Here is a 19,073-nt window from a genome sequence, read left to right as displayed (position 1 = left end):
CACTACTAAAGAAATCAGTAAAATTCATCTGGACAGACGAACATACTAAGCATTTTAATCAGATTAAAGAAAAAATAGCAAATAGTACATAAAATAGCCATTACAACCCTAAACTGGATGTTCGTGTAAAATGTGATGCCTCCCGTTCAGGATTGGGGGCAGCATTGGAACAAAAAACACCGGACGGTTGGAAACCAATAGTCTTCGCGTCGCGATTCCTTAATTCAACGGAAGAACGCTACAGCGTCAACGAATTGGAACTATTGGGGATAGTTTGGTCAATCGATTATTTTAAATACTACTTATACGGAAAAAATTTTACGGTAGTAACAGACCATAGAGCCCTATTGTCAATACTTAAAGAACACCGATCAAATAAGTCATACAATAGCCGACTCTCTCGATGGATAGATAGATTGCTACCATACAATTTCACGATTGAGCATATGCCAGGTGCAAAAATGGGACTCGTTGACTACATTTCTAGAAACCCTTTTGCAAGAGCTAAAAAGATATCTACATACGACGAGCACTTTGTTGTAGCAACAATTTCTAGAATCCGTGATTCAATGAAACATTTAATTACCAATAGACAAACGGCAACTACAAAATTTAGAAACATATTAAAGTCGAGTTTGCCTTCACTAAAAGTTACACAACCATTTGCATCGCAATTATCCATACCAAAAAGTAATAATTCAACTAATTGTGATAAAGCATCTGTATCACAATTAACCATTCCACCATTGAAACCTCCATTCGCACCGCAATTAACACATACTAATTCTAAACTTAATCCGTATTCTGTACATCCATTTGCGTCGCAATTGCCACCTAAATTTACAAAATTACAATTTGTACCAAATCACTGTAAAGTAAATAATTTACATTCCATTAACAAATTCGCTGCAAAAGAGGTGCAAATCTTAGACAGTAAAGAATGTGAACAATCTGAACAATTATTCTTAATGCAGCCTATTAATGGTAATAAGTCAAGTAATACACCTAATAACACTAAATTAAGCGCGAAAACACAAATCCCCAAGTATAAATACCACTCATCCAAAAATCACTCGCTTTTTGCCCAAATTCTGCCCAAGAAACACTACTTCGTGAATAAACTCAAAAAACCTTCCATATCAAATAATTCAGTAAACAGCCTCAGCAAGATGTCAAAAGCTAAAGCAACCCGCTCTAAATCGACTCCTACTAAAGCAAGAGTAACGTTCTCCGACACAACACCTTCAACTCCTGAATCAAACGCAACAACCCATACTGAAACCCCAACTGTTAGTATGATAGACGAAGCTGAGGACATAATGTTCACCGAGACCCTCAATAAGGTGTTCAGTAGGAAATTTCTAGCAATACTCACTGGAAAAGACGCGATATTGAAAGAAGTACGGGACTGTGTACTTCGAAATGATGCAGAACGTCTACAAGAAATCAGTCCCTATCTCTCTTCATATTGGAGAGATCTTAGCGTGAAGGACGGGTGTGTCTGTCTAGATGAAAGAATTGCGATCCCAAAATCCATTAAAGATGCGGTGTTGGAGGACATACACTCCACACATCCAGGCAGTTTTGCTATGCTTTCCTTAGCTCAAAATATCTGGTGGCCCTACATTCACAGAGACATTCTGGCAAAGGCCAGTGAGTGCAAAGCTTGCACGGATATTGGTAAGAATCTAAAATCAGTGATTTCGCACCGCAAATGGACGCCTCTACCTAAATGTAGTGAACCAAATGACGAAATACAATTAGATTTTGGTGGCCCAATTTTAAATGAGAAAGGAATAGAACAATATTTTCTTACTAGTATAGATAGATACTCTAAATATCCCACAGCAGAAATAGTAAATAACTCATCAGGTCCAAATGTAATCAAATTCTTAAATAATTACATATATCATCATGGAGTACCTAGAACTATTAGATTAGATCAAGCTAGATGTTTTACAGGAAAAAAGTTTGAAACATTCTGTACCGAAAATAATATTACACCTATTTATGCACCTGCAAATGACCATAGAGCAATCGGATTAGTAGAACGTATCATTCAAACAATAAAACGACAATTATCTTGCATGAAATCACAATTAAATAAAAAATTTAATTTAGAAAATTCACTTAAAGCAATAATACAACAACTCCGAATATCAAAACAAAAAACAATCACAACCACGCCCTTTGAGGCACATTTCGGTAGAAAATGTAACACACCTACATCAAATGTTACAACTAAATCTGATAGTAAAAATCTCAACTATAATGCAATAATTAATTATTATTTAGACGAGGATACAATCCCGGGTCGTTCCTATCTTACTGATGAACAGTGGGCGGATACAGCTCTTTGTTCTGACACAGAAATAGAACGAGTCATTTGCGCCGCAAGTACTCGCACACGAACAGAACAAGAGAAAAGGAAAGACGGGGAAGATCGTTTTCTAAAGCCAGATGTCATCCACCGTGCAATTCCTTGCTCCGAACGAAGCGTACAAGTGAAATTGGCCCGCAAAATACATGAGAACCAGCGCCAAAAGAAAAACTTGGACGGCCTCTACGAAGTATTAGCACCTGGCAGTACAGTGTGCAAAATAAGCCCAACGACGAGTGTCATCAAAGAACCTTCCAAACCTGAAGTACGGGTCAGGAACTCTGACATCGCAAAATTTGGAACGCGAGCGGAACGGGAAACAACTTTAGCACAGTACATAGATCGACGCCCAAAGAAACTAAACGAAAAAACTCTAGAACAAAAAATTCAAGAACATAAAACAGACCTTTTTCGAAAAAATACTGGAGAGAAAAAGATAAAGCGAAACAGAAAAAACACAGACGATGTAAGTGTCGTTTCGTCGGCACGATCCTGTATATCTACAGCTAGCAATGTCGCAAGATCATTGAAGATGAGAGTACCAAAAAGAAACCCGAAATACGATGAGGCATTCAAAAATCGACCCGACCTTACACAAATATTAAATTTCAGTCCAATCGCGCCGCAAGTGGTATCGTCGGATATAGCAGGGCCATCTGGAACACAAACAACCTCTTCAGCTCAAAAACAACCTACACCCATATTGCGGAAGACTTCAAAACGCAAAATCACGGTCAGTGATACATCGGATTCGGATACGTCTTCCATTAGAAAAAGCAAAAGGACACTGAAAAAGAAATCTCATAAATCGCAAACAATTGTCGAAAAAGTCCGTAATACAGAAGGTTTACTGATTACCAAGACACTGGCATTGCGGGAGGGTCAAATGAAGGAGATGAGTACTCGCTAAACCAACCAAGGGAGATGACAGTTCTCCAGGCTGAAAATGCCGAAAATAGCGACAGCGAGTGATCTTCGATAAGAAAACTTTCACAAACTTTTATTCTATCTATTATTTAATATTTTATTACTTACTAACCAGTGAATATTTATTAATTTTCTGATTTTAATCTAGTAAATTAATTTTTCCCCAAGAGGGGGAAATGTCATACGGTAATGGATACCCTTCATGTATCCATATCCGTATTTTAAACTAATTTATTGTTGTAAGTTACTTTTGAAGGGCGAATGCCAATTTTAGTTCAGTGCTATATACTTCCTCCCATTTTTAGCAGTTAAGTCTGTTCATCTTGTCTGTACCGGATATATATTCATTCACGTTGTAAACAAATCAAACTTTGCTTCCTTTATGTATGATTAAAACCTGAACAAACTTTCTTTCATAATCTGTATTATCATTTAACTTTCATTCTCCAATTTGCAGCGCTAACGCTCAGTTTAATTTAATCCTTGCAAAATACTTCTCGTTTTAACTGAGTAGTTCAGTTAGAGTCAATCGCACCGCGATTGCCCAATCTAGAAATAATTTAGTTGAAAGTAACAACTAAACCTGCCATTCGCGACGCAAGTGCCTAACTCAGTACTTGCAAGGCCATTTGCGATTCAATTGACTATACTCCTTGTGAATGAGTATAACAAATCTGAAAGAGTGAACTGCCAATAATTGTTTTACTTAGAATTACACGTGTATCAAAACTTTAACCTAAATGACTCTGATGAAATCACACAAAGTGTTCATCATCCAAAGAAGCTGCGTAGCTCACCGAGATTCAAACAAAAACTTCGAAGTGAATTCATCAGGAGTTATTTCAATAGCATCTTTTCTGTTGCGACCACTTCAGCAGATCAATTTCACCTGTAACTAACAACTATCGGAACATCAGACAACCAATCTTTTATAAATTTAGATACAAAAATGGGTATATAAAAATTTAAGACTTCTCGAAAAATACCCTATCTTAGGCAGCTTAAAATATTTTTAGAAATCAACTGTTTAAAAATGTGACAAACACTTTTTAATGCCTCTAGCAGGGTTCCGCAACTAGAAAAAAATACCTAAATGAAAAAAAAAGTTATCAAAAGCATTAGAACAATATAATTTTGTCGAGCTGCTGATTTATGCAAGCAAAACCACACGTTTCATTCAAAAATTGTGTATGTGTCAAGATTATTTTAGATTCTATGTCTCAGGTTCAATTCGGCGTCCTTGAGTTTAAAAAACGTTTTCACCAGAATTAGATATTTCGCACGGAAGAAATGACAGGGATAGAAGACTTTCACGGTCACCGGGTTTTCTTACCACGGTCGTAGTGTTGCAGTAACGACGCATGATAAAAATCCCGATTGAAATTTATCAGCTTGCTCTGTTGTAATTTTAAACTTCTGTAGCAGAAAGACACCTACGGTGGGCATTTTTCAAGTCCAATCTTGGAAAGCACTTGGTTCAACTAATTTTGATGTGACTATGACTTCATCGATGCAACCCAACTTATTTGCAAATGCTGCTTCAAAAGCTGATAATGCTCTTGGATTAGCGAAAGAACAGAAGTATGGCGTACATGAAATCCGTTTTTGAGGAAGAGGCTTTTTGTTTCGGCCACTCGCTATTAAATATCTCGAGGGTCTTTCAAAAACATCCAGGACACTAATTAGAATAACGTTCATTACTGACGGGAGTTGAGAAGGTAGTTTTTAGTCCAAATAAGGTCAACATTGAAACCAAAACAGCAATAAAAAACTTTCAACATATTTGTTGGCACTGAAAACCAATTGCGTGGATTGCAGGTTGAAAATGTGTTCCAAATGAATATTTGATTTGTTCATTGTTTGAACCGATGAGAATTTTGTGATTAATTAAAATTCTATATAAAGATGTCTAACTACGGAATTCAAATTAAATTTTTGTACCTTGTATTGCAGAGAAAGACTTGGTATCCGAGAATTGTCGGTTCTCAGAGCAGCAGTGTCTTTTCACGGGTCTCCTAATCAACTTTGGATACAGCAGTCTCTGTGCATGGACTGTCGTCATATTCATACAAATATACAGGTAAACGACCAAAGTATAAAAGGAGAACAAGAGATGTAGGGTACCCAGACAAAAAGGATTTTTTTCATTATTTTCGCCAAATTTTTTAAAGCAAAAAGGAAGACAAGAAAAAATAGGTCAATTCCACAAAATAAAAAATACATCAATTAGACATCAAAACTGATACTTTTCAATCCAAGATAGAAATAGGATGAAATGTTTTGGATAGAATAGTGATCATCTGTTCTCCATCAGTTTTAATTCCTTTTTAGATAAAAACAATTTTTGCTCTCGTGATCTTAAAAAACAAGTATTAATCTGAATCCGTTCTAATCTGCGTTTTGTGGACATATAACAAAGTTGAAATCTAAGTTATAGCACTTATCGGTGGTAAAAGTTGTAGAGAATGCCTTGTTCACTGAAAGAAATGCTTTTAATTACGTTGTTTATTATGTTGTTTATTTATGTTGCTTCGTTTTTGCTTCTTTAATTGACATCCTAACGAAAACTGGAGAATTGTTTGAGTTTTGGTAGGTACTTAAACTGAGAATACTTAAATCTAGCTGTAAAGCAATTGCCCTTCTTAGACAATAAAGGCTCAAAAATTGTTGTTCCCCGAAATCTACACTAGCTGTTCGGGGTTTCGAAAAAAAAACAATTACAAAACAACCTTAATACGGATAGGAAACAAACCCCAACGGAAATAAACCCATACGGAAATAAACCCACATGGAAATAAACCCCCACGGAAATAAACCCACAGGGCTGTAAACCCACACGGATATGAACCCAGATGGAAATAAACCCCCACGGAAATAAACCAACAGGTAAGTAAACCCACACGCAAATGAAACCACACGGAAACAAACCCACATGAAAATAAGCCCACACGGAAATAAACCCCCACGGATATAAACCCACACGCAAATAAACCCACAAGGAAATAAAACTAAATCGAAATAAACCCACACGGAAATTAACCCACACTTAAATTAACCCACGCGGAAATAAACCCATACGGAAATAAACACCCACGGACAAAATTGCACGCGGAAATACACCCAAACCAAAATAAACCCTCCACGAAAATAAACCATACAGAAATAAACCATCGGTGAAATAAACCCCAACGGAAATAAACCCCCCACAGAAATAAACCTACACGGAAATAAACCCACACGGATATAAATCAACACAGAATCAAATCCAAACGGAAAAAAACCCACACGGAAATAAATCTACACAAAAATAAACCAACACGGAAAAAAATCTGTGGAAATAAACCCACACGGAAATAAACCCACACAGAAATAAACCCACACGGAAATAAACACCCACGGAAATAAACCCATGCGGAAATAATCCCACACGGAACTCAACCCACACTAAAATGAACCCAAACGGGAAAAATCCATACGGATATAAACCCCACACGGAATTAAACCCGCACGGATATAAAGCGCCGACTTGAATTTTACGAGTTGCACATATAACGCGTTTGGCCAGGCCATTCGAGCCGTGGCCATGCTTTAGCCGTCCTTCGGACTTTGTATGAAACTATCACAACCGAACAAATTATGACGATCAAAATCCAAATTTAAAATGGGGGTTAATGCCCGTGAGGGTTGATTTCTTTTGGGGTTTATTTCGTATCTAAATTTTTGTTTTTTTTTTTCTGTGGGGGTTAATTTCCTAGATCCAGTTGTTTGCTGTTCTCAAAACTGAAGACAACCTTGAAACATTTTTTTGCAACATGAGTAACCATTTTACCGCTGATCCGAGAAACTAAGGCCATAATTCGACCAACCATTGATGTTTTTTCCAAGTATAATCAAGAACAGTAATCTAATTGTCTCTACATTTTGAAAATGTTCGAAATTTTGAGAACCTCCTAGGTATGGTTTTCAATTTATCAAACAAGATGTTAAAAGTTTGTACTTCGAGAATGTTTATGACAGTCGGCGAGTTGATTTCACTCAATTGAGTTCCTCTAGTTCGGCTGAAGAAAAAAGTCGACTGGCTGGACCATTCAAACTTTTCTTCGTCTTGTTTGAAAGTTTCAATTGCAACCTCTTTCAATCTCACTGCAAATTGGTTGAAATGAAAATGGGTTTACATCCAAAGTTGATAAGGCGAGTCATCTGGCGATACTAAATAGTTATATTGTGCGATCGTTACTGACCCGAAAAAGAAGTTCACAGTTTAGAACCAGATCAATTTTAGTATGATGGATTTTTCGCTCGATAACAATTTTCAATAAAAGTTTTTTGAATTCGTGTTTAGCTAGTTGAGATCTGAAAAATTGTCCTAAAATATCTGTTTAGATTTTGAGAGGTATTGTATATAGACTTCTCAGTACTACCCCGGAACCTAGTGCCATAGTAAAAGTACTGATTCACCATATACCAATAGTAAAAAGCCAAATCAGTGCTGTTTCAGAGTATTCTAAGGTTTTCTTTGAAGTCTTTGCAGAATCAAACCAGAGTATACATCTTTTGATGAGTTTAGTCTGTAAATACTATTTTCGGCTTTGATTAACTTTCAGGAAAAAATGTTGAATTTTTGAGGTTAGAATTTTGATGCTCTGCTTTTTTTTTCACGTGACTATAAAAATTGACGGCTACTTTAAATCCATGGTTACAGCATATGTAGTACTAGATTTAATTAATAAGATAACTAACTTATGCGAGTTAGTCAGGTTTTTGTTCTTCCTGTGCCTGAAATCATGAGTTAATTAATAAGCATTACGATGTGTTTGTTTGTTGTGATAATGGTGGTGTGTTTAGAATGGCTAAAGATGTGGATGCATTTGAACCTACGTGGAAGTACCAGCTGGTGACTCACGTGATAGTCTGGGGAACAGCTGTTATCCAGGCCATAGTGCCATACGCCAATAAAATAATCGGATACATTGGTACTATGAAACTTGGCATTTGACCTCAAAGAGTTTTATAAGTTAGATTAGGAAGAGTATGTCTTTTTGTCTTGAATGTGTTTGCTTCTGATCTCAATTTTAGACTTTACCCTTTTGTCTTGAATGTGTTTGCTTCTGATCTCAATTTTAGACTTTACCCTTAGATGAGAGCCTTTTGTGACCTTTGTCCAGAATTTTGAGCAAAATTAGCCTTTGTGCGAGCTTATCACTTCTGTGACCGTGTATTTTCCCCACCCCCTCCCCGTTGTGACCCAAGATTGCGTAATCAGAGGTAACTTGGGTTTAGGACATAAACCTGGCTCAACAGCTGGTTCAATCTATTGAAAATTTAGCTCCATTCTTATACTTTTCGAGATAAAGATACAAAAAGTTTCCTTTGTAATAGCAGATTGAGAAACATTAGTTTATTCAGATTCCTATTTTGGGGAAAAGTACAGCTTACATGCACAGTTTTGCAGCATCGAAGGGAAAAGGATTTATGTCATGTTGGGCAGTCTGTTGAAGCCACAATGGTGTATGTGCGGTGAAATGATTGGATTGGGTTCAATGATATCAGGTAAAACTAATGGCAGTAGAGAAAGCCAGATATGGCCATTTTAGGTCGTCCCGTGAATGGATGTGGATACTGTTTCTGGGACAACGACTCAGTCGAAGTGATCGGACACTCTTTCTCCTCAAACATATCATGCTCCTCTTCTGTCAATGAGGGACACCAGTCACTCGGGGATAACAAGTGGCAGGACGACCACAGGTCCTCTAGGGTGTGGCTGTGGATGGCAGGCGCATTCTATGCTCTACTCTGCATGGCAATATTGACTGTTGTTTTTGTGGCCATCAAAATTGTACTCAGAATGGTTAGATAATGAGTTGATAGAGATTTTGGTACAGATTATACTCTGACAAGCATTAAACAGTTACGCGACATTTTACCCAATGCCAAAAAATAACATATTAATAAAACTAATTAGAAACTATTATTAGTTCCTGATAATTAGTTTAAGGTTACTTCTCATTCTACCCATTGCCAAAAATGACAATATTTAGCAATTGTTTCGCTTATACGTTATGTTTTTGACAGTCTTTCTGATAATTTTGACAATGAGGCAAAATATGCGGCAAAACAGTGGGTATTTTGTCGCAACGCCCATTGCCGGGTAACACTGACGATTATTTCAATTCAACATAAAGGAGTTGTCCTTCAAACTTTTAATATGTGACCAAATTAGTCACATCAGTTTACCTGATACAATCTTAAGAAGCAAAGCTGTTGATCCCACAGTAGTACTAAGTTCTGATTATCCCGAGATATAAATAGTTACAAAGCGGATGCGGCTATATTATTGCGCAATCTTCTCGTTGTTGTGAATTTTTAAGTTCGTCAGATTTATACTTTTCATTATTTAGCCCGTTGTCACCTCCCCCAAGAATTTGTCCATGTTTTTCTCTTTGAACTGCGACCATCATTAGTAAGAACTATAATAGCTTGAACTAGAGTCAAAGCCCCATTCTAGGCGGGTTTGCATTTTGAAATTTTTGCAATTAAATCAGTTGTTGTTGGATTTTCTCATTTTACAATTTATCATACGGTTTCGCTTTCATCCTAACCAATAAGGAAGAGTAATACCCTAGAACGTTTTTAGCATACTAATCCGGGTAAATTGGCTAAAAGAATCCCAATTTGATTTCTGTGGTGGCAAACTGAGAAGTTGCTTCTGAGTTTTTCTTATTCAAAACTCAATCCAACTAGCACACGTACAGTAAGCAATCTAGAAGAATTAGAAATGTAAGACACGCAATGAACAGTTAAACACATCCGGTTATCTGTTGCAGAGTTTACTTGCAGCAACAGTGATTTAGAAGAAATGCAAGGGTCACGGGTCTTGCAGTCGAGGCACTTGGTTCGCTTTGGGTTTCATTCCTCTTGACAGGTACTCTAAAAATAGAATACAGGCTGTTAATCAGCTTGTTAACATCGATACCCCAAGTACAAAGATTGTGTAAAAAGGGAAAATTAAAAGTTTGATAATTCCTACTAGTTAACTTTTAACTTTTGTGCGTCAAGCAGTTTTTTGGAAACATCTTTTGGTTTCTGAGTTTTTCGCTGCTGTGCTTTTGCTAATTAGGTTAACCAGTTACCGAGAGCTACATAACAGAAATTCCTTTCACTGCCCTGCTTCGCTAAGGATTGAACATGCTTCGACTTTTGGTATCTAAATGAAAAATGTGTCTGTCCCGAGCATGGGTATTCGCCGGGTATTGCCTCGTAGAATTGCAAATTACAATTGAATCGAGAAGAGATAGTTGAGGTTGCTTAAGGTAGTCAATTTAGGGGAGTCAATGTCTTGATCATGCTGGCAATTCACACCAGCATCAGATTAAAGTGACTACACTGATCTTTAAATTACAATGACAATTTTAGGATTTTAGGGAAGCGTTTCTGAACACACAGCAAAATAGAAAACAGGAAACCCTCGAGTTTGATGTGTTCTATGAACTTATGATTGAGACAAAAAACACCTGAACATATGTAGAATCACGAACTCCAGTTTCTTTTTTTTTGCTTAAGACGCTAGCTCAATTTGGCAACATAGTACGGTTTTTTTTACGAGCGGAAGTTGCAATGGGCAGAAGTTGTTTAATGCATTTTTGGCCCAGTAAGTTGTTTAGTTTCATTTTTTTGTTGAAGTGAAAATCAGAAAAATAATCAGAGTGTTGATGTGATCCAACCCATAAAGTCTTTTCCTGTTTAATTTTTGATAAAGTATGATACGTCTTTTGGTGTCTAAGTTTGAAACATTATTCCTGACTTACTCCTGACTGCAAACATAGTGTTGGTGCCATCTGGAACAGGGTTGTCCAGGTAGTGGTAGAGCTGTGCGTAGGGGTAGTCGTAGCAGACACAGTTCTGGTCATCTGAGTCATACCTCAGTACACTGATGAACCTCGCAGGCCACTCATCGCACGCAATCTTGCATTCTTCGTAATTGCACGTGTAGATTGTTCGAAGGGAACTCATAAAGTGCTACAGACATTAATCAGTTGAATCTACATTTTATATATCATTTCACTTTTGCTAGAGTATATAGCCAGTCCCATAAAGTTGCAACGCAAACGAACGTTCGAAAACTCCTGGCATGCAAATGATCATAAAAGTACTAATATCGGCATTTTTTAAATTTGAGCCTTTACCTGTGAAACATTCGATAGCGCTGCTACTTTATGGGACTTATAGAGTGTCCCATAAAGCCCAAACGAGGGAAAGTTTCAAAAATTATTTGACAGAGTTCAAAGGTTAAAATTCAAACTTAAAACATATACATAGAAAAAACATGATGTTATGGATCTGGAGTGAAAAAAGGCCTAAAAGGAGAAATAGCTACCTTGATGTTCAATTGCACGTTTTGGACTTTTTGAAGCGCCGATAATTTCACTTTTATGGAAACAATTAGACGTTATTGCACCAAAAAAATGCATACTTCAAATGATTTTTTTTGAAAAACACCACAAATACCAATAATAAACGGTTCACTATGTGCCTTTAGCTTTTTAAACATCTATTAGATAGTTTTGTTTGTGTTTTGTCAGGAAATCTTATTCCATTTTTTTCTAAAAATTTGCACTTTTTCTTTTGCTGGAGATGCCAGGAGCCTGATACATGCATGCTGTGGTGTAGTAGATCTTGATTTTAATTTTGTTTTTTGTTCATAAAAGTTGTGAATTCGAATCACAGCAGCGTGGCAAACAAAAAAACAAAGAAGCTTGACCATGTTCTCTAAGGGAGAGCCGAAAATAAAAATTAAATCACGTTCACAATTTTAAAATTTCACTCCTTTTTAAACCGCAAAAAAAAGAACTTCGAGGATACAAATTGAGTTGTAGAGAGTTGAGACTGGTATCATTAGAAAGCTTGTCCAGCGTAGAATATGGAAATAAAAAGTTTTTTACAGGAAGTTGTCGAGGTTTAAACTTTTAAGAAAATAGAGTGAGTTCCGTTGATTTTTTTCACTTTTTCCGGAATTTCTGACTAAAATATTGCTAGTTTTGCTAAAATTTGTTATTTTTTAAGTGTTGTTGAATTTATTTTTGAAGACAAACAAATTTTGCTGGCTATTTTTATTTACTTTTTGTTAAACATTCGGGCTAAACACTTCAAAATTCAGACTTCTTCATCAAAAACAATACGAAATAAGGTTCTTTAAACCCAAACACCACTAACACAATCTTTGCAAACTACAAAGATAGCTTCTTCTACTTCCACTTCCATTGAGGGTATTCTGACACAGTCTTTATAGACTCAAGAATGGGCTATTTATAGATTCAAAAAGGGGCTTTTTTGGTTTTTAGCTAACAAAATATCTATATCTATAACATTCGAAAAATTAAGTGTTCTTAATGGACGAACAGGTTTAGCAGAGCCTGTTTTGGACCAATCTCTGACTGTTACAAGCCAAAAAACATTCGGGTAGTAATCAGTTGTTCTTTGCTATAAAAAAATTCGATCTTTTTATATAATAATTAAATAACAGAACAATTCAAATCAAAGCTCACTAGTGATAGGTACAATTTGCTCCCCGATTAGCTCCAAATTTTTGTATCTATTTTTTAACTTGAAAGCTTATGATGGTTTTGACTTTTAAAAACATTTCATTTTTAATTAAATACTGGTTTAATGAACTTTGCCTTTCTTTTTCTTTTAATTTCGTCAACTTCTGGCTGAGTGTCAGCAATGAAGGAAAACATTTTCTTTTGCATGAATTAAAATTTAGTCTTAAATGTGGTTTTACGCGTTAAGTTATGGTTTTCTGGCTTTGATACCACTAAGTTTCATTTTTTTTATTTTCAGGTTTTTATCCAATTTTCACGTTTTCTAGCTTTGTCACACTATCGCGTTACTGACAGCTCATTTATCACACTATTGACGTTCAAATTAAGACACAATTGATGATATTAGAATCCTTAAGGCTGTAGACTCTGGGTTTAATGTTTTTGACAAAAATTTGCTGTACAATGACCCGGTTTCTTTGGTTTTTCACGGATGGACCAATATTCTGATATTAGTAGATAGCTGATGACTTTGATGACTTTGAAAACAATTGTTTTCCAAAATAAAAAAAAAATTCTTCTAAATTTTTTTCCAATTACTATCTATTTGTGACCTAGTCTCGTTAGTTATAGGCCAAATAGGACAGTATTGTTGCTACGAAAAAATGTCAAAGGGATTGTTGTCCTAGAATCTAATATTTTTAAAGATTTCGTTATAAATTTACTGGCTGCGATTACTTTCTTTTTTCACAAAGAAAGTAAAATAATTTTTGATTTCGGTCATATTTTACGTTCTTTTTGTGGACGTAAGATATATTCTGGATAATTGCCAGTCTCAAAGGCATCCTTTGGAAGAAAAACAAACTTGTTTAATTACTTCATTTTGTAATTAATGGCTTTCATGACTTCGGAAATTTTTTTTTCGAAAAAAAACCAGTATTAACTAAATTTGCCATTTTTTCTTTTTTGTCTACTTGTTACCTGGTTTCTTAAAAGATAGGTCACATAAAATATTATTGATGTTCAAAGAAGGTGCTATTGAACATATTTTGAGAGCCAAAGTATGGCTTTACGGCTTCGAAAGCGTTTTCTGGCAATGTTTAACTGTTTTTTTGTTTGTTGTCTATTTGTTGTTCTTTTTGTAACCATATAAAAATTGAACACCGACAAGTCTTAATTCCCATCGATAACACTGGTTACCGTATTTCTATGGGGGATATTTTTGTTGATTTCTGATCGTTTTCATTACTTTGAAATTAATTGTTTTAAAAAAAAAGAAATAGGCGCATTTTTCAAATTTACTGTTTTTGTTCTTTATTGTCTAGTTGTCTCTCGCTTTTGACTTTTCTTTTACGTTTTTTTTAAACAGACATAATTTTTTTGATGTAATTAATGTTCGTTGTTGTTGTTTGGTTTTGCTGTTCATCTTGACTCGCTTTCTTAATATTGGCATATCGCATCTAATATAGATGTAGTTGATGACACTGAATACAGAAAACTAAGTTTGAGATTGGTTAAGGTGTTGCAATTTGTAGGCGTTGTTTTGACAGCATTGCTAAAATATCCTGTGCATCGTAATTTTGAAAATCTAATGTTGACAAATTAATTAGCACAATTTAATTTTTCATTGAGTAACATAGCTGGTGTTACCCAGATGAATTTCCAGATATTGCAACTGAATAGGCCGTCTTTCAGCCGTTGAGCTTTTAGCTAACCATACCAGGAACCTCTAATCAAACCATTGTTGGGCCAGAAAATGTGCAGTTTTTGTGCAATACAATTATTTTTCTATGATCACTAAATAACATGATCACAGTATGATCACAGACTAAATAACGCTCCAAACATTAAGAGTCTGATCAGATTATTTTCCAACCTTATGATCAGAGGCATGTTCCAAAATTTGACCTCTGATCAGACCATTTTTTAAAAAAAAATTTGCCCACTGATCAGAACCTTGTGCCACCATTTTTAGCATATTGAGTGAGCATTGCCAGATTTGAAGTATCCGCTCGAATTTACCAATAGAAAGACTCCATCAAAATCGAACTATGAGGATGGATATGTTGGGCGCTTTCGAAATTACTCGGTTGAGCGGATCGCCTAAAGTTTGCTTCAGCAATTTTGAACAAGTCGGAATGTGATCGCGGCTGATTTAGATCGAGCTAATTTATGATTATAAACAACTTGAGTTAGCAGAAATTTGATCATAAATGACCGTCAACGAGCCATACTTTTGACCATAAACAGCTTGATTCAGTAAATTTCTCAATAGTAATGATAAATATAGGATTCTAGACCACGTCGGCTCCATTCGCTACGCCACTTCCGCTCACTTCACTTCGCTTTCTATAATTCTATATTTGCCATTACTATAAAATTTTTCTTCTTATAAATCACATTTTTCACCAGAAATTTTACTCTTTAAATCACGATATTTTACCAAAATTAAAAAAAAATACCCTTCAAAAATCACATAATAACGTAAAAAATACATTAAATTGTAGAATGCGTATGTTGATGGGAATTGAACCCCAAACCTTCCGTCTGTTAAACTTTTGTCTTTTAATCTATGTAAATATGGTACATATAGGTTTCTAGAAAACGAAGTGAAATAAATAGCTGGCGGAGCGAGCGGGCCCGAAGTGGTCTAGAAATCTATATTTGCCATTGCTTTCTATTGGAATATTGTATCTCCTGCTTTTTAAGTTTTTGTTATTTTTTAGCGTTTTTCAGTGCTTAGCAATCTGTTAGCTTTTAGTGCGAATTCGGATCAGAAGTGACTTGGAATGAGACAAAAATACGCCAAATGAAATGAACAGACCAAAAACGGGAGCTTAATTGTAAGCGAGATGAAAAAACACACAAAGTATGGTTCTACATGGTCATAGCCCACAAACCGATTTGAAAAAAACTCAAGTCTGCTCATAGTTTTTTATGGACTAGGATGGTCGGAGTATAATCAATTTTGAACGTGACCTTGACATGGGAACCACCATGGAAAAGTAGCTCTTATTTCGGTTATTACATTAAATCAATTTGACACCCAGGATCATTTAATCAGACATCGCTTGGTCCTGAAACCGCAACCCGTGTAGTTACTCGAAAATCTTTCCAAAACTAATTCATTCTTATTTTTGAAACGAAATTTTTCTTATAGTTTATAACTTTATAGAGAATGGTTTGACAATTACAGCATATCACAGCCTTATTATAACTTACGTAATTTGGTGAATATGTCAAAATGAAGGGAATATCAACCCACGCATTTTTATCCGCAGCTCCAGCGATTTCCATGCACTGCATCGCCACAAACACCAGAAAAGCCCAAATGCCCGACATACGTAATTGGTCCTTGTACATGGTCTGCTCTGTGTGTAAACTATAACTTGAAGCTACGAAGATGTTGAAAGTTGTTCATGAATAAGTGAGATTACTGAGTGCTAGGAATTGCGTTGGGAAAAACTACTTTAAAATTCACAGGTGTTGCTTTTGAGAATTTATATTTTTGCCAGCGCATAATATGCTATGCTTTCATTGCTGGGAGCTTAAACGTAGCGTTTACTTAATCCTATTTCTATACACAGAACAGACTATTATTTATTGAATAAAAACAGGAGGCAGTGGGCATGTTTTCAACCTGTTTGCAGACGATGCAAGTTAACAGACGATTGTGTTGTTTTTAGATGTGATAGCAAGTAATATGTATTCAATTGTTGGCGTACCATTTTTTATCAGCCACCAAATTATATAAAGCACCTAATTTAATCATAGAAATAATCATCATTATATGATACAAATGTAGAAAAGAAAAGAATAAAGTGAACGAAATAATTGTGTATGATGTTTGTCCTTCTCGTCATAATAAAGCCTGTAATGAATCTCTAGCCGAGGCCTCGAGTTATGAAAAAACAGTCCTGGGCCATAAGAGGTTTAAATTGTAGAGGGAGTAAATTCCTTTATATTTTTATTACACCGAATGAAATCACTTAAAACACTCACGTGCACACTTTAAAATGCCGAAAGTCTGCAGTGCCAGAAGTCAAAATGCCAGAAGTTGCTACTTAGCCAGAAGTTGAACTTCGTTGACTTTCGTCATTTTAAAACAAGCGCATTTCGTGTTTTAAGCATGGTTAACTGACTCTGCAGAAGTTACTTCGAAATTCTGACATAGTATCTCGAACCGCTTTGCGGCTCCCGATAAACGCCAGAAGTTCTCAGTGACTTCAAGCAGAGTCACTTAACCATTAGCTAAGACATCTCAGTATGATTTTCATTTCCTCGATGTATGAAATGTAAATAATTACCATTTTCACCAACAACTTAGCTGAAACGATACGATTGTGTTAGCTTAACTATCTTGCAACAGAGCTCTCTTTCAAATGGCTCTATTTTTTGTTAAAAATAGTTTTTGATTTCTGAATCCAATTCGAAAAGCTCAAACATCCGATATCCAATCAAAATGGCTTTTGTATAGGAGTTTGAAATTTTCTAAGAGGACATTCTCGACCATTTTTAGCTATGAATGGATTTAGGTTCTACCGTGACAAGCGTCCTCGATTATGTATTTAAGTCAATTGACCACACCGGTCTATTTACTTGACATTGAGGCATCAACTAGCAATCATTTTGATTAATACATGAAATAGAAGTTAGCGTTCAAGAGAACCGGATCTTAATTTTACTCAAATGTGAACCATGTAAAGGTTTATCTTTTATCTGCTCTCAATTGAAGTTCGCAGCTGCTGCGGTATTTTTTATCTAATTTTTAGTTTACTTGTTGCCTGACCCATTTCAATAATTTGTTCCCAAAAAAGGGTAAACAGCTAAAAACTACAAGGCATTTGGTTCTCATATAGCCTCACGATTCAATTGTTCCTGAGAATGCAAATCACTGGAGCAGTTTAAGAGATATAAACTCTTGATATGAAGGACTGTTCTCAGAGTTAGTGAAGCCAATTCAGGAAATGCAAACTTGTCAGTTTCCAATCAAAATTGTCTTGATATAAGAGTGTAAATATTTTTATGAGGGCAATCTTGACCTTTTTTAAACTATGAATAGATGTGGTCTCAACTATGACACGTGTCTTTTTTTGTGTAATTCAATTCAACCGCAGCCATTGATCGGCGTTTTAATGAAGTCAAGACATCAACCAGCAATATTTATAAACAAGACGAAGTAAAATTTAGCGTCCACAAGAACTGGACCCCAGCTTTTCCTCAAATTTCAACGCAGCATGTGCCATTTTTTTATATAATGATTTTCTGTGTAATGGCACTTGTTTTCTCATTACATAAAATCCAAGTTTTAGTAGAGTCTCATGGCTCACTAGTCTCTAAGTATGTGATTCAATGATGCTGTTTAAGACCCCTCGAGTTTGGTCCATCGCCCTTAAAACCCCCTTAACCCCCTCCTCCACCCCCTAGCCTTCCTTCAGTCCCTTTCTCCACTTCCCCACTCCCCTACATGATCCCACACTCCACCTCATTCCACCTGTAATCCCGAATACTTGCTCCTCGCCCGCGCTCTCACCAACTCCCGCTCCACCTCGTCTTTCTCCCCCCACATGCTCACCCACCCCACTCAATTAATCTTAAGCTAGCCTCCATGAGCCTCACAGGTCACTATTGACAAAGCCGACTGCTCGCCAATCGTTTGAGAGCAATTCACCCGACGTTAGTCTGTTATGTTTGCATATTATCCGCTTGCTAATTACTCCAAATATCAACAGTATTCTCAGTTTTTCAAACATATTGAATTATTTTGCCCTTATCGAGGCCATGAATTATCTTTAGTAGCCTGTCTTTATTTAAGAGAACAAGTGACGCGAATGAAGTGCGGAGTACTGGAGCTGGTTCACGCGAGGACTTGGATACGCAAGGAGGCTTCCTAGATCTCGATGACCAGGAGCTGGTTGTGTTGTCTGAAATCCACAGGAAAAAATTATCTGCTATCACTGTCATGCATATTATAGGTGATTATTTCAGTAAATCCATCGCAATTTATAGCAGCAAAAAGTCAGATTTATCTAGACCCTTGAGGTAAGGCAAGTCCTTGCGCGGAAAATTTACCTCAACTTTGTCTAGTTGGAAGAAACTGTTTATAATTGTAACTGTAAGCACTACTGGGGCCGAATTTTTATTCAGTTAATTGAAAAACTGTTTGGGTTTCTGGACAATAGTTTCATGCTTTATGCCTTTATAGGCTGAAACCACTATATGAAAAGGTT

The 19,073-nt window shown here is 36.1% G+C and overlaps 3 protein-coding genes across 3 annotated transcripts in view; 1 reads left to right on the top strand and 2 right to left on the bottom strand.

The window, feature by feature from the left end:
* LOC142337224 (uncharacterized) overlaps window positions 1-19,073 on the bottom strand; it is a 644,691-nt gene that overhangs the window by 115,778 nt on the left and 509,840 nt on the right. The gene's annotated exons all lie outside the window — the stretch shown is intronic.
* Window positions 1-19,073, top strand: part of LOC142347848 (uncharacterized) — a 42,609-nt gene that overhangs the window by 16,743 nt on the left and 6,793 nt on the right. Inside the window, exons 4-7 of the mRNA XM_075398985.1 lie at window positions 5,261-5,387; window positions 8,153-8,280; window positions 8,902-9,155; window positions 18,659-18,818. Of these exons, the coding sequence (XP_075255100.1) occupies window positions 5,261-5,387; window positions 8,153-8,280; window positions 8,902-9,155; window positions 18,659-18,818 (669 nt within the window). The remainder of the gene's footprint in view (window positions 1-5,260; window positions 5,388-8,152; window positions 8,281-8,901; window positions 9,156-18,658; window positions 18,819-19,073) is intronic.
* On the bottom strand, window positions 10,024-16,315 carry LOC142347844 (uncharacterized). Its single transcript, XM_075398974.1, has 3 exons — window positions 16,066-16,315; window positions 11,113-11,323; window positions 10,024-10,234 (listed from the first exon to the last, which is right to left on the bottom strand). The coding sequence occupies exons 1-3, from the start codon at window positions 16,204-16,206 to the stop codon at window positions 10,173-10,175; spliced, it is 414 nt and encodes a 137-aa protein (XP_075255089.1). The 5' UTR covers window positions 16,207-16,315; the 3' UTR covers window positions 10,024-10,172.

This window comes from Convolutriloba macropyga, chromosome 1 (genome assembly GCF_964194025.1).
Source record: "Convolutriloba macropyga chromosome 1, txConMacr16.3, whole genome shotgun sequence".
Lineage (NCBI taxonomy): Eukaryota > Metazoa > Xenacoelomorpha > Acoela > Convolutidae > Convolutriloba > Convolutriloba macropyga.
Note: the sequence above shows the minus strand (reverse complement) of the source record. Positions and strands in the feature narration are given on the sequence as shown.